This window comes from Bombus huntii, chromosome 11 (genome assembly GCF_024542735.1).
Source record: "Bombus huntii isolate Logan2020A chromosome 11, iyBomHunt1.1, whole genome shotgun sequence".
NCBI lineage: Eukaryota > Metazoa > Arthropoda > Insecta > Hymenoptera > Apidae > Bombus > Bombus huntii.
In genome coordinates, this window is record NC_066248.1 from 11,190,923 (window position 1) to 11,216,124 (window position 25,202).

The 25,202-nt window shown below is 41.6% G+C and overlaps 2 protein-coding genes across 32 annotated transcripts in view; one reads left to right on the forward strand and one right to left on the reverse strand.

Moving 5' to 3' along the window:
• The window catches only part of LOC126871100 (mucin-5AC-like), a 329,637-nt gene extending 310,946 nt beyond the window's left edge, over positions 1 to 18,691 (forward strand). For all 6 annotated transcript variants that reach the window (XM_050629511.1, XM_050629509.1, XM_050629513.1 and 3 more), the window contains exons 4-12: positions 5,268 to 9,383; positions 9,929 to 10,243; positions 10,365 to 10,434; positions 11,397 to 11,812; positions 12,748 to 14,712; positions 14,960 to 15,082; positions 15,193 to 15,359; positions 15,453 to 15,667; positions 16,056 to 18,691. In XM_050629511.1, the coding sequence (XP_050485468.1) occupies positions 5,286 to 9,383; positions 9,929 to 10,243; positions 10,365 to 10,434; positions 11,397 to 11,812; positions 12,748 to 14,712; positions 14,960 to 15,082; positions 15,193 to 15,359; positions 15,453 to 15,667; positions 16,056 to 16,477 (7,791 nt within the window). In that variant the 5' untranslated portion in view covers positions 5,268 to 5,285 and the 3' untranslated portion in view covers positions 16,478 to 18,691. The remainder of the gene's footprint in view (positions 1 to 5,267; positions 9,384 to 9,928; positions 10,244 to 10,364; positions 10,435 to 11,396; positions 11,813 to 12,747; positions 14,713 to 14,959; positions 15,083 to 15,192; positions 15,360 to 15,452; positions 15,668 to 16,055) is intronic.
• Positions 18,692 to 20,260: 1,569 nt separating this feature from the next.
• LOC126871101 (disks large 1 tumor suppressor protein) overlaps positions 20,261 to 25,202 on the reverse strand; it is a 529,262-nt gene continuing 524,320 nt past the window's right edge. For all 26 annotated transcript variants that reach the window (XM_050629536.1, XM_050629531.1, XM_050629535.1 and 23 more), the window contains 5 exons: positions 25,045 to 25,194; positions 24,350 to 24,522; positions 24,137 to 24,246; positions 23,971 to 24,062; positions 20,261 to 23,817 (listed from right to left, as the gene is read on the reverse strand). In XM_050629536.1, the coding sequence (XP_050485493.1) occupies positions 23,708 to 23,817; positions 23,971 to 24,062; positions 24,137 to 24,246; positions 24,350 to 24,522; positions 25,045 to 25,194 (635 nt within the window). In that variant the 3' untranslated portion in view covers positions 20,261 to 23,707. The remainder of the gene's footprint in view (positions 23,818 to 23,970; positions 24,063 to 24,136; positions 24,247 to 24,349; positions 24,523 to 25,044; positions 25,195 to 25,202) is intronic.

A 25,202-nucleotide genomic window follows, 5' to 3' on the forward strand; every position in this document is an offset into this window, starting at 1 on the left:
AATAAAAATGTAATTCATTTTTGATTAATGTATAATTTATATTTTCGTATTTAACTAATCTCACAATTAGACGCTAGAAGAACTGTGTACTCTCTCAATTCCATTCAACCTACTAACGAATTATGCAATCATTCCTGAGAAACATTCGATCACATCCACTCCAAACTTTGAGTGGCCAATTCTCTTCTTTCACGCTCTAATCTCGAGTATTCATGCATCTAGTCCTTCATCGTATTTCTAATACTCGAGGTCCAATCATTTCGTATAAACGAGTGTCTAACTGTGCCTCACATGTTTGCGACCGAAATTTCCATTTTCAAATTGCCTTGCTTTCTCATTTAACAGCTCTGAATTTCATCGGTTTGGAAACCTGTTGAAAGTTCCAAACTCTTCGTTGTCGTGAAAGCAACCGGTTTCGCCATTAAAAAAAATGCAGTATCGAGGGATTTAACTTTGAAAAACGTCGAATAGTTCCTCAAAACTTTCTCATAACTTTGACGATCTACAAAATTTGTAATCATAGTAAGTTTTCTTATTTATCCAATAGTCTCGAACTCGAGGTGACACGAAGCAACTCTCGATGTGGAAGAATTCCAAATTTTCAACTTTCTCCCAGTTCCATAATTCTTAAGTTTCCACGGAACTTTCCATGACCTCGGAAATTCGAGTCCTTCGAGGTTTGCGGTGAAGTTCCATGTTTTTGAGGGATCCAGGCGACTAGATGCACTTGCTGTTTATCTTCTCGTCATCGCAAACTAGAAATGTTTTGATGTTTGGTCTTGGCTTGAAACAGACGAGTTTCAGAGATTTCGAACTAACCCGCGAACTTTCCGGAATCTTGATATTCTTGAAATTCCGGCAACTTTCGAAGTCTTACGAAGCAACGTAAGACTTTACCAAGCTCGAGACGCTTCGTAACAAAAGGGTGTCGATTTACAACCATCTTTAACTTGTGCAATCGATTGAAAACTGATGTTTGGAATGCAATTAGAATTGATCTTGATTGATAAATTAATTTCATTCCCTTCTAAAATTGTGGTACAATTTTCTTACGATTTTTATTAGCTACGAAGCTAAAACCCAACTTTTATAAACGTTGTAAATATAAACCAATCTAGATATTATAAATGTAAAATTACTTGCAAAGAAAATATACTAAATTCGACTATCCTTGTCGTCAAAAATGTTTATCAAAAATGTAGAATGCAAAACATTTGGATTTAATTATTTTTAATCAATTTTTAATCAATTCTAATACGTCGTTTGCTTTCTGAAAGAGATAAAAATTTAGGAAATAACAGTAAAGTTGATGGGATAGGATAAGATTTATAGAAGATGAGTACATTGCCTTGTAATTACGTCTAATTATAGATCGATAGTGACCGCGTAATGGTTGCGTAAAATTTTATCTTATCAGATCCAAAAATGTGTCTAATTAGAAACTAAATGACCCAGTTAAATAGTGAACAGTTATTCAAGAGGATTCCTGACGAAATCAGGATGTTTCTGTTTCGATGATCGAACTCAACTGCGAATAAATAATTATATCGGAGGTGTGATGGATTTCCAAGGGCCTCTCTTATCGAATTCAACAAGCGAGAATTCCCTAAGTCGACTCACCGGAAGCCGTGATTTCTCCAGAGACTCTGACAAAGGGGGAAGAATCAGATTGTCCGAGAACGTTCGAGTATTGAAAGGTTTCGCTATTTTCTTTACCGTTTGAGTATTCATTTCCGCTTGAAATTGTTCCATCCATTTATTCTATTAACGCAGTGCGTCTTAATTTTCTCACGACTAATGGAAAATAATTCACTTTTCCTATGAATATTTCTTGATGTAATATGTCAATTATACGAAAGAAACGATTCAGATAAAGCGTTTACAGAATTTGAATAATTTATTGCACATTCATTGGAATTATACTCGTTATCAATGCGGTGACTCGCATAGTTCGATAAGAAGCATTAGAGATTCTAAGGGTTCGGGAAAGTTTAAGGAGATTCAAGTAAGGATGACAAGAATAATCAAATTTAAGAGTTTTATAGTGCACATCTAGGATATGGTGACTTAGGGGTCGTAGAGTAAGAATAACGCTGGCTAAGAAATTGAATAAGGATATTGGCTGCGTTTGAGAGACAGGAAGTAGAAGTATTCTGAAATTACAGTTATCTAAAATTACTGCCTGAATGTGAGTACATTACATCACAGAGAAAGCAAAGATATTTAAATGCTACAGTCAATTACAGCTGAAGGAAACTATTGTATTTTAAGAAGATATGACGAGTTAGTTTTCATCATCATATTCTGAATACGTTGGAAGTAACGCGAATAGCTTGAACGATACATTTGAAAGGTTAGCTCGGGATGACTGAGTTCTAGATATGCACGTGGAACTTGAAACATGTTTCTATTACAAATGATTCTTCTGACACAGTCATAAGAATTTAAACTCTCGTATTCCACAACAGCGTCCTTCACAATAAAACGCGCAAGAAACTTGAGTAAATAAATCAAACAGAATATACGAAGCATTTCATCTTATCGCATTATTTCTTTTCATTCCGATCTTGTCCACGCGCATATCTTTCTCTTCCCTATTATTTTATCCACCTTGAACACTCCATCATTCTCATACGTTCTCTAAAACGAATTGATCAGCATCATGATATTTAGTAGTTAAATATTGGGCGCTATCCAATAGATTACTATGGCCAAAGTCTCGAAAATTCCATTAAAACATCTCCCAAGACAGGCGTATATTAGCGACGTCAATTTTTTAGACCCTTCGAGAGAGTTTACTTAAAGATGACGAACATTGTTTTTAAAAGAGCTGACTATTAAATAGAGAAAGCAATTTTGTTAAGAAGAGGATTATTATTATCTTATTTATTTATTTATTTATTACTTATTGTTATTACTTATCCCAGAACTTCGAACTTACTTCTTGAGTAAAGGTAGATGTCCATTCGAGAGTAAAATTGTCGCGAGTTGCTCTCGAGAGTATTTCTTGCGACACTATTGAGAGTTACTATTCGATCTGCATTGACGGTAACTCTGATAGTCGCTCTAAACGCAGTGTTCGCTTACGAGAAATACCCTTGAGAGCAACCCGCGATAATTTTACTCTCGAATGGACACCTACCTTAAGACTGGTTACAATGTATACGTGTTCTGAAGAATGAAACATCTGCAAACTAAAATGCGTGCAATGCAGGAGATAGATAGAAATGAAACGAAGTAGGCGGAAGGAAATCGCGGAAGAAGGACAGAGTCGGAGGGAGTCGCGAGGGTGGTTCGAGAAGGGCCTTTGACTGGCGCACGAAGGGGGCCAAACTAACCCCTCAGGTTGCTCGGTCTGCAAGGGTGCGCGATATTGATTCTCGCCTACCACTTCCACCATCGTTGTCCTACCTGTACACGCGACTACCGTCGAATCATGGCGGTGGTGGTGGTGGTTGTCTCCCGTGCTTCGCTTCTCTCCCGTACACGCAGACGGACGATTCGTTACACGTCTCAATGAGCCACATCGAGCGATCCAGCCTTTCCTGGCTGTGCATCCGTCGTATCTCCGTATCCCCCTAGATTCGATAATCGATAACGATCGCCGCACGAGCGACTGTTTCGCGAGGATAAGATCTCTGACGCTCTTCCATCACCAGCTTGCCGATTTGTAGGATAGAATAGATTTCGATAGGATTCGGAGACGTTGATGCCGAGTTACGAGGGTTCCGCTGGAAATATGAATCGTGATACGGACATTGATAAATGGGAGGCTTCCTCGCACTCCCTGGAAGTCGTTGTGTTCCGTTGGCGTTTCTGCCGACACTCGGAACATAGTTGCGAATGACGTAGATCAATAACGAGCTTGAATTAGTCATTAAGGAAGATGTAGCTGTAGTCAGTGTTGGTATGATAATTGATATGCGACGGTGTGGTAGTTACCTGCAACAATTTTTCTTCGCGTAGATGCAGTTTCTTGTCGCCGGCATGCTATGGTTCTTATAACTGGCTTTACACTACGGTGATGAAGCATTCGGCTATTAGAGAATAGGGCTCGTTTGTCTGCAATAGCTTTGGGCTTTCACAGTGAGGGATTTTATGTATTAAATAAACTTTCTCAGCAATTCGCTTCTATTTGATGCTGTTAATTGTAACTTCTAACTCATCGAGGATTGAAGAAAAAAATCCCTACAATACACATTACACCGATCACATTATTCTGAATTATCGCAGTTAAGCGAGAGTAGTGCTAATTTAAGAATAGATTTTTTTATTCGAATCTACAATAATATTAGTTAATTCCAGATTAAGTGAACTGTCCATCGAATGAAAAATAATAAAGTCGATGGATCGTTGTCCCCTGACGAGTTCAGAGAAATGAAGTTCTACGGTACTTCAACTTCATTCTGTGAGCGTTGTCGACGGGTCTATCTTTCCGCCAGTGTTTATCAGGTGTACCAGCCGAGTTGCGTTTAATTGAGCCACGTCGCGAGGTTTCTCTATCAATCCGGACCGTTTAGGATCGTAACTCGACGTCATCGGTCTCTCTGAAGAATCTCGTTTCGTTCCCCTCTGCAGGTTGCTGTTCCGCGCGATGATCTTATCTTTCACGGAGCAACGCGGGCCAACGAGATTAATAACGTGAGATCGGGCTGCCTTGCGCTTCGAGTTGCTCATTGGAGAAAATAGAAGCGTTGGAAAGCCAAAGATGCAAGAGAGTAAAATAGAGAATGAGAGGGAGAGAGAAAGAGAGAAAGGGAGAGAGAGAGAGAGAGAGAGAAAGAGAAGCTGCGTCCGCAGCAGACAAATACAAGACAATGAAGATTAATGTTTCGGCCTGGTTCCCTGACGGTGCTGGTAGTCTGCAGCACCGTGTGAACTGAGTTTTCGTTAATCCGCAGGGTCGCTGCTCTACTCGCTGTGGTTCACGCGATGCACTTTAACTATAAATGTCTCTTCCAAATATAAGATTCATAGAAATAGAAAAATGCGTTTTACTCTCTACAGTAGAACTCCATTTATCGGAACGAAAGTTTATTTAATGTCCAATCAAATAAAGTTCTGACGATTGAGTTTCTTTTTCTAAACGCGAGTCCCTATCGTATGATAAGAAAATTTAGAGAATGAGGAGAATTATTTCTGAAATCGACGAGTTCGTAACATGTAATCTTCGAAAGATGAAGTACTAAGCTTTAGAAAACCTAAAATCGAGATTCTTACAATGAGGTTGCAAAGAAATAAGGAAACTCGTTTTGTTCTGATTTCAGACCAGCAGTCGGCGTGACATGGATGTGAGCTTCACGAACGTATTAGAGGGGGCTCGCCAGTACTTTCAGGGACTGCCGGTACCGAGTACAGGTAGTGCGACCGTGTCAGCGGATCACAGTCTCGCGACATCAACGAGTTCTGCTTCGTCCATATCGTCGTCGCACGACCATGGCAACACCTCGTCCGTGGCTCCTTTGTCACCGGCATCATCCGTATCGCAAGCACCACCGTCACTATCGTTACCGCCGCAATCGACTTCGAGCGGAAACACAACCGGTAACGCTGGGAACAGTGGGGGCAGCGGCGGGAGCAACGATCAGGAAACGAGTCGATATCTCAACGACATCAGACCGTCGTCGGCGGACAACGCCGCGGCCAGTTCCAGCACTTTCTGGAGCCCATCCGTCGAACCTTATCCTCCTCAACCAACGAGGGTTGAAGTGCCGGATACGAGGCCAGGCGATGACGGATCCTCCATGGAGGCGAGCTCATCGTCCTCGAGTATCATCACTTTAACGGAGATGCAGCCGTCGAGCAGTCGATCCTCGTCGACGTCAAATTTCTCACAGAAACAATCGACCTCCTCGACATCGTCGTCCAACGATCTTCATCATCACTCGCAGCCGACGACAGCGACAGCGCCAAGTTCACCGCACTTACATCAAATGCAACCACCTCAACAGTCACAGTCCCCTGGTCCGGTGTATCAACAATTAAACCCTGTCACGAGAACGTCGTTCTCTACAGCGGAAATACTCGCCTCGTCGCACCAAGCAACCTATCAAACTGCCAGTGATCGACAATCGCAACCGAACGCGCCGGTCGTAGCACAGAGAACCCAATACTATCCCCGGTATCATCATCCGGACATCACGAAGAGCGCTCCGGTTCCGTTCACTCAGAATTCGATCTATCAATCGTCGAGCGTAGCTGCAGCTACATCATCGGGAAACGTGCAGTTGGCTACGAGGCCGACGCCGATCGAGCAGAGCAACCCGACCACCGCTTTAGGTCAAGGACACGCTCAGGAGCAAAGAGTGCCACCGAGTTCCTACGGTAATAACGCTGTGCCGCCATCGAGCACTCCTTCGATTTACGGCTCGCCATCATCGCAGACTTATCGCACGCCGCAACAGCATCAACCGCAGAATCGATTAAGCTCATCGAACAATCCAGCAACGGACAGGTCGTCGCATTCGGAAAGATCGTCGCACTCCTCGCGCGTCTCCTCGTCTCCGTCATGTTCGTCGTTGAACCCGTGCAGCCCTCGCCACACAGTCAACTTAAGTCACATTCCTTCGTCGTCTTCGTCGTCGTCGTTGTCCTCGTCGCCGTCGTCGTCTTATCAAAATCATCCGGCGCACATTCCTTCGTCGCACTTGCCATCCGCCGGAACTATGATTCACCCGCATCATCAAGCTCAACAGCAGCAGTCGCCGCAACAACAGCAACAATCTCAGATTCAGCAGCCTCAGCAGCAACAGCTTTCTAGTCGAATAAATGCGTCTCCGCATTCGATGGGGCCGAACTCGTACGCCAGTCGAATGATCGTTCACGGGACGTCCGCGGCTTCCTCATCCTCAAACTCAAATCAAATGCCGCCACCGGCAGCGCTGACTGGTGGTTATCATCCTATCGCTTCTCCCCATGACGTTCCCCGTCACGCTACCCCGTCGCCGCATAGACAATCGCCCCACGTATCCACCCTGCACACGCCTCACGCCTCTCCTCATCACACACCCTCTCCTCATCACACTCCCTCTCCTCATCACACACCCTCTCCGCATAGCAGCTTCCAGCCGCATTCACCGACTTATCCACCACCACCACCGGCTTCCTCCACCCCTCATTCGTACAACCTTCCCATTACGTCGCAGCATTATCAACCGAACGCCAGTGGGTACGCGAATCCGTACGGGCTGCCGCCTCAGTCTTCGTATCATTCCTTCCAAAAAGGTCCCCAGCCGCCGCACACTCAAGCAAACTACTACTCGCAGTCCAGTCGATCTCAGAGCCAGGCGTATGTTCAGCAAATGTCTATGGCCGGTCCGGCGCCTCGAACAGAATCTACTTGTTCCGGGAACGGAAACATTAACGGTGCCACCGGTTATCAGCCAAGTAAACCGGTGACGTACAACGGCGCCGATTCGAAGAGAAACTCGATGGAGGTCCCTTATGCCTCTTATCGATCTCAGCAGACGTCTGTTCCGAGAACTAACACGCACAACCTTCCACCTATCGCCGCTCTCTCGTCCTATCATTCCAATAGGCGAGAATCCGCGAGCAAGGCGCAATCGGTGCAACGGCAACGCTACTCGACTAGCACGGCGAGCAAAGTTTCGGTCGTTGCGCCGCCTACTTCCTCGATGGCCGCGCCTCAAAGGGTTCCCGAGTACCCGGTCACTTTGTCAACTATGAGTCACGCCATGCCGGTCAATGGAAGGACGAACACGGTAACAAATTCCTCTTACAGTAGATATACCGCTCAACACGGATATCCGACCTACGCTACCACCATGGCGCCTAGTCATCAGGGGAGCAACTCCTCGAGCAGCACCACCGTTACGTCTATCGGTCAAGTCGCTCCGAGGTCTTCCGTTCAAACTACCACGGTACATAGTTATCAATCGTCGGACACCAATCGTACGGCATCCTCTTATCATCACCAGCCTGTAAGAGCTACTGAGGACTATGGATACAAAGAGTATCCGTACCAGAATTCGACCGCGTCTACGGTACAGTCTACCGTTGCTTCCTCTATAGTGACTCCTCCTTCTCAAACGAACGGAATGCGAAAGAGGGAATCACCTTTGGACCTCTCTGTTAAAACGGTGAAAACATCCGCTGACTCGACCGCTCAGGACGACATCGAGACGATCGCGCCGGAGAAACACGTCAGTAGTTCCACGGTGATCTCATCGCGAAGCAACAATTCGCGAACCATGTTACCGCCTCCGGCGCAGCCTCCTCCACAACCAGTCTCATACCCCGCGTACGACAACCGATTGTCTAGCAATAACGGCAGAATCTTACCGCCAACGAGCGGCGTTCGAGCACCGACGCCTCAAACGGTGTGCGCACCGAAGGTCGACTTTCTGCCAGACTTCAACTCCGCGCCGCTGCGTCACCATCACGGCCAGTCGCACGAGAATACTCTTCAGCGGAGAAGTTCCGCGCAACAGCTGTATGCTCCGCCTCCGCAGTCTCTTCCTCCTCAACATCCTAATAATACCGCTCCACTGCCCCATATGTCCACGTTTAAAAAGACTTCACTGCCCACGACGCAGGTGTACGACGCGGTGACTACACCAGCACCGCCTCCGCCGGTCCCGTCGTCTTCTTATCTGTCGGCCAACGACACCATCGCCTCCAGAACCTCCAGGTATCCGTCGTCGATGATCGATCCTGCAAGGATAGGACCGGCTGCGTTGCCTCTTCAAGATTACCCGTCCGACCCATCGAAATATTATCTGGACAGTAGAAATAAATTTGGCCAGCCATCGCCGCAGAGCGATCGAAGCCCTTCGAAGAGGCCTGGCGATACGATTTACGGCGGTGGCGGTCCGAACAAGCAGCCGAGGCTCGACACGTGGATCCAGCAGAGATTGTCAACGGCGAAAGCGTTGTACGAGCAACAGAAAAGGCAAGAGATGAATCTACCGGTTCCTTTGCCGAATGGCACCCTCGTAGCACCTAGCACCTACGAGCAGAGATCCGATAGCGGATACTCGTCGTCCGAGTCCGCGAGGTATCAGCAAGCTTACTGTGATAAGAGAAGCTACGCGGAACCTAAGGTCACTCATAGTTCATCGTCGTATGTTCATCCTGTGATCACGAAGCCCACGAATGTGCATTCTTTGCCGCAACAGGCAAACGCTAGCCAACCATCCGCGTACACGAATTACAGACAGAGTCAGAAAGCGACCGGACTTGTGGTGCCTCCTGGAGCTACTTCCGGTGGACAGGCTACGGAACCACCGAGCAATACCGGTGCTGATAAACGAGTGCTTAGTTTGCTGAGGAATAGCCTAGAGAATAAACAGCAAAGGGAAGAGCAAATGAACAGCCAACAGCCTATCTTGGCCAATCATAGTCAACAAAGTTTTCAGAATAAGGTATGTAGCAATTGTATATTCTTGTATGTTATATCTTACGTGCAAGTTCGATGCGTTGTTTCATTCTTCGATAACTATCTCGATATGAAGTTTTGATTAATTCTAGTTCAATTAACCTGTAACAAATTACGTCATAAATACGAACTATGTTGCAAATATCAACCATGTCTGTCGCCTATCTCAACCCTATTACGATCTTAACAATTTCACACGTACGACACACATCGCATACATTCAATGCAGAGATCTCCAAGTGCATTCTTCGAATCTCTACCATAAATATACATTCAGCTCTCAGTCATTCGTTGTTCATAAAAATTCTCACTCGCACATCTATCTAAATGTTTAACTCTACCTTCTCTTCTCCCCTGATCTCTTCACAAGAAACGCTATTAAATACCAGAAATACTTTATCTTACATTAAAATCAATATCTTACACCAAATCCTATCTATATCTTAGCTGTAGGTTTATTGAGAGATCATAAACGTAAGCAGCGAGATACGTCTATTATCATGCTAACGCCAGTGTCCTCTATTCCCAAAGGTTGTTGCTCCGGTCGAGCCCAAAACGAACATCGGAAGACACAATCTGTCACCATTCACAGCAGCAAGCTTACTGGAACGAAACAGCAACACACCGCCCCATTACAAGTTCCATGTGCCGAGAGCGGTAGACTCGATCACTCAGGAGGCCCCCCGTAGTTTGTATGGCTCGAGAGTAAATTCATCCGCCACGCTACCTGGCAAGGAAGCACTCCTGGGACCCCGAGGAGCCGAGAATCAGATTCACCGTGACAAAGACGATGGCCTCGCAGCTATATTGGCCGCGAAAATTAGAACCAAGGCGGAACTGAAGCAGGTGAACCGAATGAAACATGTTGTTTCTCTGTTACTTTCTACGAAGATGTTCTCTTTTTTGGCTTCTATTGGCCGAATTGTTAATATATGATATTTTTTATTTTTGGTGTTTGTTCTTAAAGGTGGGAACCGGTCAATTTGCAACGAAACCCACAACCGTACCCTCCCAGGATACGTCGACTACTCCGAAAGGTAAATTTAGTTTCTGCTGGTGTATCGGTTTTATGTTTTCGTAAAGTTTTTCGTGATTAGGTAATTTGTGTTTTATGATTTCAAAGTTAATGACTTCTTTAGTGTATCTGTCATACATGAATTTTATATCACTTCCATTGTGGTATATTATTGTCTTAGATTGTAGTTAAATTGTTTGAAAATTTCGAATAGATATACAGTTTTATATTATATTATAATGGTATATAATTTCTATATTATTAGTACATTATTTTAAAAATTATGTTATCGTTACATCATTTTAAAATAGTACAAAGATCGCTCTAACTAGACATTTGCACGTTTTCATATCATATTATAATAGCATACAGGTTTTTATATTATATTATTGGTACACTATTTTTGAAAACACAAACAGCACTTTGTCCAATCACAGTAGTCTTATAAACAACGCTTTCTTCTTTCTATTCATATTATACAGGGTGCTTGGTAACTGGTGGTACGAGCGGAAAGGGGGTAATTCTACGCAAAAAAAGTCGAAAATATAGAATAAAAATTTTTCGTTTGAGGCTTTGTTTTTGAGAAAATCGACTTTGAATTTTCGCTCGGTACGCGTGCACTTTATCACGTCTCGTTATAACGGATCTCACTGTAGATCGTTGTCTCGATGGAAAAATTAAAAGAAAAAAGAAAAGAATTAAAAAAAAAAATTTTATTCTATATTTTTTCTTTTTTCGCGTAGAATCACCCCCTTTTCGCTTGTACCACCAGTTACCAACCACCCTGTATATCACCAATTCCTTCCACGAATGTTAATTACTATTCGCAGTCTATATCTTAATTACTATATCGACAAACATAAAAAGACTCTCATAAACCTGGACAACCATAAACTAAGTAATTATTACGAATCAACTTCTTCTTCTTGCAAACATATGCCTCAAAACTATTTCTTAATAACACATTTAAATCTGTGCTTGTAGAACTAGACAGTACAGCTTCAACGTCAACTCCGCAATCCGGTTCATCGGCGGGTAGTCCGCCAAAGTTGACGCGCGAGAAGGTAGCCTGTTTACCTCCCAGAAGACGGTTGTTCTCCAGAACGGAAGAGGAGAATATGCCGGTGGCCGCGACTGTTCCAGTTCCGGCGCCAGCGCCGGCGATTGCCTCTAGCGTGCCAGCACGCGCCAGCGGATTTAGAAGCTCCTCCGAAACATCGGTGTTCGACTTCAGGGAGAGCGACTCCGAGGGTGAGATGCCGGTTCTCGAACGGCAAACGCTCGAGGAGATGAGGAGGGACAGAAAACAGCTATCGAAAGTGCAGCCACCCGTTCCTCTGAACGACGCCATGTGCATGGGCATGACCTCATCGACGGACCTCGTGAAAATAGAACTGAAGGTAACGTTATTTACGTAAGGTTGTTTCTCGTGTGATTCGTTCGTGCTCGCGAATCAACGGCCTTCAGCGTTCGAGCTCTCTTTACGATTTTTATTCTGGATTTTCAGCGGGTTGCGTGTTTTATTTTGAGTCAAGGGGACTAGAGTTGCTTCATATAAAATTTAGGATATCGCTGTTTTAACTACACCTATTATTTAACTTTGTGCTGACTTTGTCATTATTTTGAAATTAATATTTAGTTTGATACAAGTTTTCATGAATGAATTTTTTGAGGCGATTGAAATTTCAAACTGATATTTTTTAATTCTTGTGCTGCGTGGAATGTGTAGTATATGTAGATCTCGAAGTTTAGGTTAGTGGTGTACGTGAATTTGCCACCTCCTCTGTTGATGGTGTCTAGTAGTGGAAATTGGTTCACGCTTTCTCCCCAAACAAAAATAAAGTAATAGGATCATCGTCTTTTACACAATCATATATATATAGAGTCCGCGAAGTTTTGTTATTGGTTGATAGTATTATATCGTAGAAATTGGATTGTATAGGACCGTGTGACGACGAAAGCAAACATCGATTCAAGTAATCCACACAAATTCTTGCCGCTTCGGATCAACTCTAGTTGTTCCGATTATAGATGATGTGAGGATAGTTCATTCGTGTTGGGACTGCTTAAATAGTCTCTAAATTCTTGATCTAAATTCAAGCACAGTGAACTCACGTATAACACGACAAAAGAATTGCGACTAATATTCATAGAACGCGATAAACACCCGTATAACGTGTTAGATAAATTTAACATTTTCATACACTTTCCGCGACTTCTTGTCTAGAGAAATATTGTTCCACGCGTGATTTGTATAATGCGGAAGTAGTATCCTCCGGATATTATTTGGAAAAAATCTAATTTTTCTCATAAACTCTTGGTTTCTTATATTCAGGAGAACGACAAGATTACCGAAGTGGACACGTTTTGGTCCACCACGTGCGACAAGTTTATGGAACAACTACGAACAGGAGACGCGATGAAGAAACGCGGTCGTAAGAAGAAGGTCAGCTGCACGATAACATCCAAACTCGATGACACTGGCAACGATAGCAGCAAAGAATTAGACGCTAACACATCTCAGATCAAACCAGAGGACATCAAAAAGGAAATCCAAGATGTCGATTCACCTCTGGACAATAAAGACGAGTCTCCGGAAACGAACGAAACGAACAAGGATGACGAAGCTTCTGTGATGACGGATATCAAGATAGAAGTGAAGACCGAGCTAGAGGTGAGCAAGGATGATGAGAAAAATTCTAGCGATGATTCTGATGAGGTGCCGCTAATTCGACGGGCAAAGAAAAAGATGAAGAAGGATGACAGTGATTGCGAGGAGGAGATAATATGTAGGAAGAGAAGGATTCGTAGAGGAAGCAGAATTAAATTACAGTCGTCCAGCGGCAGTGATTCCTCTAGCGAAGAGAGCGATGCTAGTACGGAGTTTGGTCACGGTTCTTCAGTAGCTGATAGGCTAAGAGCAAGAAAACGGTGCGTCAACAGCAGCACTGAAAGCGAAGGAATGAGGCTGAGATCCAGAGATACGACGCCACAAAAGGCTAAGAATGAGAAAGAGTCGAAATGCTCCACCTCGAAGACTTCTACGTCTCAGAAAGGGAAACCGAAGCCTTTGTTTGGCGATGGTAGCGATTTCAGGCCCGGATGGGAGGAGGAGGTGTACGTCTACAAAAAATCCTTGAGAATGCCACCTAGGTTGATCACCGTGTCGAAACCATCGAGGTTCCACAGGTTGTCCACCTCGTTGCCTGATTTGGACCCAGGATCTCCAGCTTTGTCAGTCTCTATGGACAGTTCCGACGTGTATTTGGGCAGAAAGAAATTGGTAGACAGCGATGTAGAATCTAACTACAGCTTTAGTACCACTGAGATTGGGATAGGAAGTAAGATCGACGATGAAGAGGCCACGTCGTCTACGACAATCTCGTGTCCTCCTAAGGGTATGAAGCATTCAAGATCGGAAAACAGTTCCATCGTCGACGTCCTAGCTCAGAGGGTAGGAACTAGTAAGAAAGAACAGAAGAGGAAACAGAAAGAGAAATCGGATAAAGGTGGAAATAAAACGTTGCAGAAAGGTAACAACGAACCTGAACTGCTTCCGACTCCAAGTTTGATTCCTTTATTGGAATCGTCTAAATCACCAAAGGGCAAATCGCCTGTCAAAGATAACAAGGTGAAGCCTATCAAGGTGACGGATTCGTTCCTACTTGGTTACTTCCGCAAGGAAACGGTGAACAACTTCCGCGACACGTTTAAAAATAATCATGCTCTACCGAACGAATTTTCAACATTCGTGCTGAAGAGTAGAACGAGAACAGAAACGCGAGTATTGAAGAAACAGGCGACCATCAGAGAAGTCTTTGGCGAAGACAGGCCAGCCTCAGCGCCACCCATGCAGAACCACGACGATACTTCTCAGGACGACGACTCGCAGACTGAAACCCCAGAGAACAGGCTGAGAAAAGAGAGGACCTTGAAGCAGAAAGTTGTTTCACGATTGAAGAACGCTGGAATTTTGAGGAGACACAAGGCGATCATGAACTCGAAGCAACATCATCTTTTGATGGAGAGGCGAAAGGATTTGTTGAAATCTTTGGCCGAGAAGAAACTACGGCGCTTAAAGGCGGAAGCGGAAGAGGAACCGGTGCAGGAAGAGACGAACGATGCGCAGGAAGCGGAAAACAACGAACTTGACGACGAGACCAATGAGTCAGAAGTTCCTAATAAAAAGAAGCTTAAACTGAGGACAAGCAGGCGGAAGTTCCGCTCCGGATTCGATTATATTCGCAAAAAGAAAAAACCGTTGAAGAAGGACGAAACGCTGCCTAAAGAAAGGAAAAGGGTGAGCTTTGCGTATTTTTGTAAACGATCTTATTCTCAGTGATATGGATCAATGATATCGCACGTGTATTTCGAATGCGTTACAAAATTATTAAATTATTTTTTTGTAAGCTTCGAAATAGTTTTTCACTTTTCCTGCAGAAGTTCGTTGAGCTGTGTTGTGTCATTTTTGAAATACATGCACGATCTATTGTTTCATCAATATAGAAGGTATGGAAGATTATCAATGTGGAATATTTGTTTTACAGCAAGTTCTAACAAGGCCCAGTCCAGAATGCGTAGCTGATATTCAGTCGGAGATTAGAACATGGGTAATCAAGAAGGGTGTGGGCGAAACAATGTTGCATCGTGCCGCCAGACTCGGTTACACGGTAAATATTGAAAAAAACATTCATTCATTGAAAATTCAATCTCAGTTTAGTGAAACATATTCATTGATAAATATTTGAATACAAATTGCGTTTTTTCGCTGTGTTCGTAGGATGTCACTGCATACTGCTTAGAGAAGCTAAATAACGCGCCGAGCCCAAAGGATAACGCGGGATACACGCCGCTTCACGAAGCATGTTCGAAGGGTCACCTAGAAATCGCCAAATTGTTGCTCGCGTATGGGGCGAATGCAAGTGAAAGTGCCAACGGTGGAATAAGGTAATATTCATTACTGACTTCCAACGTGTGTTTTGGAATTCTAATAGACAATTCTTCAGAGACATTAAAATACGATCTATTTCCTTATTACAGACCACTTCACGAGGCAGCAGAAAATGGTGCTACCGAACTCGTACGCTTGTTACTTTCTTATGGCGCTGATCCTCTATTAGCTACTTATTCTGGACAAACCCCACTGATGTTAGCTGCAGATACCGACGCCTATTCGATTCTAGAACAACACTTAGATGATATTCAGGGTCGCACGAGTACAGCTTGGTCGTTTGGTGGCCCGTCTTCTATCTTTGGTAAGTTCTCCTAAAAATCTAAATAATATCCTAAAGTTTTCGCAATTAAGTCATTACGAAAGCTTTTCCGATTTCGTTGGCAGTCAAGGTCATTTGAAAGTGAGGAGGGTACTTTAGGTCGTGTCCTTGTGAGTTAAAGTCAAATAAAAAGCTTACAGGATTATCAAGATGGTATCATTAGTGATTAAAGCTATAAAAAAGTCTCCAGAGGTATATTTTCGATATTCAGAGTCATTTCAACACCATTATGTCATTGTATACTCAGTTACCCTATATTAGTTGAATTCAAAAACAGTTTCGATTATCAATCCTAAAAGTAAAGCTGTTATCAGAATGATTTGATATTTAAATATTTGCAATTAATTAATCATCGATGAATTTGTTTCAGACCCAGAAGAAACTGGTTACAATCCCCTCGACGATCCTCCTATGGACAGTCCAGAACCCGAATTAGATGAAATCGAGATAGAAATGGGCGACGTGAACCTGCCAGTTCTCTTTTCCCTCGCCAACGATCCAGACAAGTGGGTGCTCCTCCAGGATTTGATGGCTGCCCTAAGAATAAAAAGCAGGGACGCGTTGCTGCGTCAAGTGAATCCTAAAGCTCACGCTGGTCCACCAGCGATTGCTCATCGCGACGTCATGAGAGAACTGAAGCTGCAAGATTTCCTGGAACAATCCCGTTGCTGCCACCTGCTTAGCGGTGGCGAGCGAATCAACGTGAGAGGGTCCAAGGTAACTCTGATTAAGTACAACGAGAAAGTGAGATCCCTGTTGAACGTAGAGAAAGTGGTCATCAACCTAAGGTGACAAGAGGCATCGCTGGGGCATTCATCACCCCAGGCGAAACCGTCGACTTCCGCCTCGAAGGAATCGTCGAAGAAGATCTCCAGTGTTTCGCCTAAACGCGAAAGGCAAGCCAGAACGCGACAGAGTAACAAGACAGCTGTCACGGATTGAACGTGAATCGAGAGATATCGTTAGCCGTGAAAAGTCACTGAGCGGCTAAGTGGAAAATTTCATTCGATCAAGATCTAGTGTTTTACCTTGACTCTGTTCAACCAGGATCGAATGAACAATTAAACACGAGAAATATATAGAATTAGTGGTTCAGGTACGATCGAAGAGGAAGATAGTTCAATGGCAGTGCATTTGACGCGTTCTATTAGCAGTATTTATTGACAGATGTTCCAAATGGAGCACAGTGATATTTTATCGATATATTCGTTGGGGGCTAAAGGATGATGGCGTCTATAGCAATGTTTTCTAGATGAAGATCGTCATTCTGATCGAACTTCTTGTTCTTTGGTTTGAACGATTTGAGATAGAAAGCAGAGAGAATTCGAACAATCTTTGTGAAAAATCGGAAGAGAAATCTTTCGTTCGAGCTCCAGTCGTGTAGATTTTAATCGTAATATTGGAATCTGGTGAAAGTCCACGCGCTTATTGTCAGTGCGATTATTTGTTGAAGGAATCGATGTTCACGGAGAACTTGAAACTCCGCGTGAATGGACATCGTGTGTGTCTCACGTTCTCTGCTCATCGATGCGATTGTTTTAAGTTAGCAATGAACGAACGTTGGAACGTACGAATTATCCAATCGCCATCAGCTTTGTCACGTTACCACGTTATTAATTTAAATAATTTCGTTTTGTTTTTCTCTGTCTTTGTTTCTCTTTTTTCTTTTTTTTTTTACAAGGTACTAGCGAGTCGATTAAAAGTGTAATTCGATTATGTGTTTACCGTTGTAGATTTAAGTAAGCGTTTATTAATCGTCTAAAAATATGGAGCATTTACGTTTCTTGTTATCTCCCCTTTTTTCTTTTTATTTTCTTCGGGATGTGCAATTTCGCGAGTCTGCTTTCCATTGAACGATTGCCGACCGATAAGCGCGATCGATCAATGTTTGTTAAGTCTAAGAGATATAAGGAAACGGATCGATAGTAATATTCAGTGTGCAATAAGTTTTATCGAACTCGCGATGATTGATTCACGAATTAACGGTTTCCATTTCAGATTATATTCAGCTGTTTACTTGTTGAAACGGTGAGAAAATACAATCGACGCGTTCACTGTTGTCTAGTTCTATTTGTTTCTATTATTACTATCACGCTCGTTAACTAGTATGCTCAAGTTGTTTCTCGTTTAGACTTTAATCCGTCGAATTGACAAAACATTTTTCGTTATAGGATAAATGTAAGCGGTTATTAATTTCCTAGCTGTTCTTTAGATTAACGCACGGGAGACTATCAATAGTAAGTCTTTTAAAGGCTACAAATGTTCAGCAGTGAACGTGTTCAAGGATCATCGACGCATCCTATTTACGAAAGAATTCATCGAATGCGATGATGGAACGATCTCTACGTACTTATATCTTTGAAAGCGTGTTAAATGTGTGCGTCGAGAGGGAAGGTTGAACATTGAAAGGAATAGAGAGACTTCCTACGTATCGTAGACAGAAGCTTTTACAAGTTTTTTAGCAAAATCTAAGCACGCTCGCGGGCGCGTTTCATTTTACTCCGTGTGTACAGAGATTATCCAATCGTTCTGATCAGTCTCAGGGAAATATCCGTATGCGTATTCTCGATATCCTATGCGTTGCATCGATTTGAATAGAGACGCGACCAGGCATCTCTGGTTGATCGACGGATGAACGTTCGTTAAGATTTATGTTATACCGATTTCTTCGCGATGTACAGTAGGCATAAAGAAAGAGGGACACCGTTTTAGTCTTCGTACGTTGAACGAACGTTTCCGGTCTGTCGCCGTGATCGACCGATGACTGGTGGCTCGCTCGCTGCTCGTTTTAATTTTATTTAGCTGACGATTTCAAAACTCGAATATATTACCGAACAATACCGTGGACGGGGTGCAGTTTATACGTGTACATAACTTATTTTCGAATAAAAAGCTAGTGTCACCTGCCATGCAAATGTATGCATCGAAGGATTGGATTCCTTCGCGGTCAGTGATCCTATATGCGATTCTTGTTAAAAAAATAATCTTTAACGAAGTTTAGGACAACATAGGGAAAAAGAAAGAAAATAATATAATATATATATATATATATATATATATATATATATATGTATTATATATAATATATATATATAATATATAATATATATATTATATATTGTATATATATTATATTGTATATATTATATTATATATATAATACATATATAATATATATAATATATTACATATTTATATATAATATATTATATATTATATTATATATGTCACATATTATATATATATAATATACATACTTATAGTAGAAGTAAAATAGATCGAAAGGCGCATTGGAGGGTGGCGAATCAAGATAGGAAGGGCAAAGTAACTGTACGTATTGTGCGTGTGATGTACCTTTTAAATGTAAAGTAGATACCGAATATAATAGTGTAAGTAGTTAAAAAGAACACGACACTTGTTCATACAAACTATAGGGGCGTATACACATATTTACGCATGTGTAATAGCATAAAGCATAAGGAAAAGGGAAAAAATCCGGCGTCTTAGATTAACTCGAGGCAGAACGTTGTAATTTCAGCGAAAAAGGAAGCCGAATAATACGCTGTTACAGGCGTATGTATATATATACACACAACACGCAGATACTTTCTTGCAATATAATAGGGGCTATTGCAGTTACTATCGCTAACTAATAATAATAATAATTATTACCAATACTACTACCGGTCACCGAATACTATTACGAATACTACGATTACCGCTATTACTATTTACTATTTGCCACTACCATTACTATAACTACCACAACTACTATTACTACCACTGTCACGACTATCCGCTTTTTTTATTGTACGATATATACATAATACCGAACTATGAATGTACATTTTCTTAGCTGTAACGTCTCCTCTTCCTCCATTGTAATTTATATATTATATTTGAGGAATACTTCTAAATGTGTTGAGAAAAAAGAAAAAACCGCTGCTGCTTTAGGAGAAGAAGGAATTCTATGTGAGAAAGAACAAAATATATTATATATAAATATATAAATATATAAATATATATGTATATATACGTACATATATATATATTTTATTTCAGAAGTTTAGTTTAATGGATATATAATGTTAAAAAAAAATACGCGAGGAAGGATACAAATTAAATTCTCTCTGTGATTCGTCTAAACAATGGAACTAAGTAAACAAAAAAAAAATGAAGAAAAACAAAAAAGAAGAAAGAGTTATGGTTATATTAATTAATTAGTATTATTATTGTCATTGTCATTTATCATTGCTCTGTACCGCAAGTTTACCGAACAACAAGTCACAATGGACCGACAAACTCGATTTTCGTAATGAACTCGACTCGTGATTTTCTTTTCGCTAATAACAGTAACGAGTTATCCTATCGATGTAATAAAAACAAGTATTTTTACCGATCTCTGCGACTTCTTGATTTCTCTAAAACCTTTCCTCCCCTTTGAGAGCTTCGAACTGAAAAAGTATAATTTGAAATTTTTTAAATTTATATTTAAATTTTGAGATCTGAAACTCTAAATTGAAACCAATCAGAATTAAGGAGAATCGCGCTCGAAGGAAAGACAGGTGACACAGATTTAAAATTGGTAAAACGTTTATTAACTATTTAAAAACGATGAAACAAGGTGAACATGAGATTGACAATTCAATAAGTAATATTATTAAATAGACTATAGAGATGTATAATAAGTGTCTGTAGTAATTATTCTCTTTATACGTTCCTTTACATCGAGACAAACGTCTTTTTCATCATTTTACTTCCTCCACTTCTTCCTCTATTATTTTTTTCTAAAGGTTGTCTCATTACTTTTCGGCGAAGCCAAACCTTCTCACTTTTCCTTTAATTTTTCTGTTTTCAGGCACGTCCTGTGCGATAATATTAATACGTCAACGTTTCTTGCCATTCGATTCATCCTTCAATTGTCGATAATACGACTCCCTTTTTACTTATTCTCCCTCTCTTTTTTTTATTTCTTTTTCTTGTAAATGCGTGTGACGGCTGTTGCGTTAACGACTCTAAACACAGGATTCTGTCGTAGGAAAAATAGCTCGTAGAAAGCGTACCCCTGCTAATTATTATTATACCCGACAGTCAATCGATGTCGTTCGATCGCGCGAATCACATCCTACGAATAAACTAAAAACGGAAGGAAAAAAGAACGCGAAATCGGCCCTTTTCGCTCGTCCAACCGAAGGAAAGGCAATTGACGAAACGATCAGCGAAATCGCTTGCACGATCGGCGATTATGAAATAAGAGATGTAGGTGTGTGGTCATTGCGACGATATACAGTTTTAGCTACGTACAAGCTCTGACTAAACGAGCATTCTCTCCCAAACGATGCATCTTGCGTTAAACTCTCTCTTTATTTCATAACCCTTGCTACAGTTTCATTACATCACCCTTCCTATACCATTTCCTCGGTACGTCAAATGCTCTCGCATTTTTCTATTCACTCATAAGTACTGTGTATTTCGATGAGCGACTTCCTTCGTCATTTCGTATCCACTCGTCCAGATTTAATGCTCAGATATGCAGATCTGTTTTCAACACAGGACACGTAACGTGATCGAAATGATGCCATTCGATGATTCTTCTCGTGATTTTTTTCATTTTTTTAATCGCCTGTGTGAAAATGGCTGAATAACGGAGGCGTTTCGTTAATCTAGATAATGCTGAAAGTTATTCGCAAAATTTTTGCATCAGAATTGTTATAGAACGCGGACTGTTTGCGAGACCTGTCCTTGTTAATATCTGCTCCGTTTTCCTTCTATCTTTACGCATACGCATCTAGCTTTCTATAGATTGGCACGGGCCAATCGTAGAAAACGAAACTCGAAAGTAACGGTTCCTCTTTGCATCGGATGTGTACAATTCGTCGCGTCATATCCTTGTTTCGATACGCTCGAGAAATACTCGCTACCACCGCTTCCTGATCGGTTACACGCTACCACCATATACCATCTCGATTACCCGGATATAGATATTTACAATAATATATATATATATATATATATATGTATGTATATATATACCTACTATCGTAATAATAATTTAGTAGTGCTATTTAAATTACAATAGCGTTCATTCTTTCTCTCCTTGCTGCTCGTTTCTCCCTCTCTCGCGCGCTTTCTATTTATATATATTTTTATTTATATGTATATATAATGTTGCACATAACCCAGTACTGGCTTAGTAATCTAGCTGTACAAAACATTATATATCGCTATTCTAGTATCTAGAGATTTGTCCTGTGAGGTTTGATGAATCGTGAGGTTCGTAACATGCGCCTGGATCTTATCGCTTCTTGTTCATTTTCTCTATTTTATTTGCTTTTTTCTCTTCCTTTTTTCGCCTTTCTCAACATAGCAAGAAAAAAAAGAAAAAAAAAGAACATATCGTGGAACAGACTCTCAATGAGAATGTCCCATTATCCTGCTTTTCTATCTATTTCTTTTCCTTTATATCCTTTATATCTATATCTATTTCCTTTTCCTTTATATCTATTCCGTTTGTCCTGCCAGTGCATTCTAATACGTTCGAATTTCATCTCGTCAGACAATGAATGTTTTCGATTCCCTTCTGTCTCTTGTTCGCTTCTTATTGTGATTAAGTACATTAAAAAATACCGCGCTACTTCGCTCAGAATTAACCGGACCAAGCTATACATATATAGTATGTTCGGTGAAGCCAAGTATTATGTTTTATTGATTCTTTTTTTCATTTACTTTATTTTTCAGTATATTCTCGTACCTTGTCTCGTTTTCTTTCTTCATTGTTACGCTTTCATCGCCGTAATCGTCGCGATTTGCGCGTGGAAAATTCTTTGTTTAAGCGTCTAACGTGCTGTGCGCGTCATACAAATAATCGCGACGAAAATCTATCTTAAACATCTATTATCTTTTATTATTTTTTTGTTTTCTCGCTCGTACCCTCTCGGTTCACCTCTTTCTCGTTCAACTCCGGCCAAATGCCGATCATTCGTTTATTACTCGCTATTCTCGTCGTATTTTCAAGCAATTGCGTGAACTGTATACATACAACATAACACACACAGAACACGTCGCGATTCGATCAATCGAAGAACCGCGACGCTAGTCTTTCGGTAAAACACACGTCTTCTCGACGAATCGGCTCCGTTGCGCCGGTCGAGTCGTCATGCACACGCGTTAAAATCGATACCGAGACGAATACACGATGCAGTCCTCCGTGCTTTTCTCTTACGTTGCAAATTACGAAGTAACTTTACATTCTTTGTTGCGACAAGGAGGTTGATTCCTGTAAACGATCAAACTGCCGTGTATTCGTGCTTGACGTCTTAACACAGTGATAAAAATTTAACGTGATGACAAGTACGCGACGATGCTCGTAATCTTGCTCAACAAACCCACTCGTCAAGTGGAAATCATGAGAAAACATCGTAATACAACGAAACACTTCTGGTATTAACATTATAACATGTATCCTTCCTCCTAACAATCTCTCGGTGGAAGGATGCTTAAAACGCCTTAAATATTCTGCGATCAGATCTCTCGTCGAAACGGATAACAATTACAGCTGGAACACGCCATTGACTGTTTTATCCTTATATAATCAACAATGAAACCTTTCTCGCGACGTGAACGATCGCGAGTTACAAGTTCTCGCGATGGAGACTTCGAACACGTTTCGAAGCATGCTCAATTACTATTATCCTCTGCCTATTCTCTTAACCTAATCTCCTCCCATGAACGTTCTACTCCTCTAAACCTTCACATACTGTCAGCTTTATTTGATGCGAAGTCTTCTTTTTTCGACGAGCTTGGTGCGCGGCTAACGCCTTAACTGGAACATTGTGCTACTCGATTGGGCGGGTGTGTGTGTGTGTGTGGAAGGTGGGTTGAAGTGAGGTGGAACGGGTTTTGGGACAGGGACGGGGAAGGCATTAGAGAGTTACTCGATTATTTTATTAAGAGTAATTAAGCTTGACGCCTCGGAGGTAGAGTCCAAGCGTTCGGACCGGGCTGAGCGTGGGGGGCAGGACGTCACAGTTGCTGATCTCTGCACGGTACCCAAATGTTCGGGCCTGACTGCTCGGCGATTACCTCCTTTACCTTCACGTAGATCTCTTCGGGCGTGTCACCTTGCACCACGGCTGCAACATAACGAAGGTTTCTATATCAATAACTCAATCTTATAATTGTCGTCGATTGCTCGTTGTGCCAATTAAATTATCAGACTTATCGACAAATTACTCGTTTCCGAGTTTCGTAATAAAACAATCATTATATTATTGGAAATCACTTACCAGTAAAGTATTCTCCAAACTCTTGCTCCATTTTCAGTGCTCGTTCGTACGTTTTTTTCGCTTGCTCTTCAGTCATCCTCTTGTTCATTTCCCTTTAAATACGAACAATCGCTCGTTAAACTACACTTCAATTTTCGAACGAATCGCCGAAAGCATTGTCACTTACATAACTGATTCCACGGACTTCGGTTTAATGAAAATGGCGATGGGATACAGCTGCGCCACTTGTAACCTCTTGATGGCATTTCCGCTCACGTCAAGAATACAGTGTTTCCCCTATATTAGTCGCAGATGAAATTTTTATTAATTTATAATATCAAACATCGTTATTTGGTTTTACGTTCGGATTGATTTTTATGAATAATTTGCTTCCCCTTACCTTCTCAGCAACTTCTCGCACGGACGCCACGGACGTGCCATATAGATTATCATTGTACTGTCCGGCCTCAATGAACAAGTGATTCTGAATATCCCTCTCCATCTGTTCCCTAGATGCGACGAAATGATAATCACGCCCGTCCACCTCGTACTCTCTTCTACTCCTCGTTGTATCTGCAGAAATAAGAAACGTCCAACCATCTCCATAAATTAATTCTATTATTCGCATAAGTAATTGATCAAACGAATCTTTGAAACTTCGAATATTTAACAAATACTAATCGTAAAAATAAGTATGCAATTACATTGGAGTATTAACATAGGATATAGTAGCATTCGTGAAATTTCGTTTCACGTTTTACTAAATTTTTCGAAATAGTTAAATTAAGATGAATTTCATGGAGCAACAAATTTTTAACAATGTGAATGACTTAGGTAACAAATATGATATTTTGCAGAAATTAAACGTTATGATGTAGAATATTTCAATTTATTGCGACTGCCAGGGTAAAGCATGTACGTTTTCAATGGTAGTCAACGTGTTAACTTAAAAAGAAATATACTACAGTCGTAATGAAAGAACAAATTGTATCCGACGAGCAATGTTCGCAAAATCCGAGGAAATCTCGCGATTCGTGGAAGCAACGCGTGACCCAAATCGCCAGGCGGGCTAGATTAAACTTTGTTTCAACTCACGTGGCACACAGCTGCCGAATTTGTCCGGGAATTCCGAGATGAGGTCGTCATTGATGCGATCCTTGAGAGGACCGAGGATAATGACAGGTCGGGTGTACTGTATGGTGAGCTGCTGGACTGCCTCGTACGACAGCACGTTTTCTTCGCTGCCTGTAATT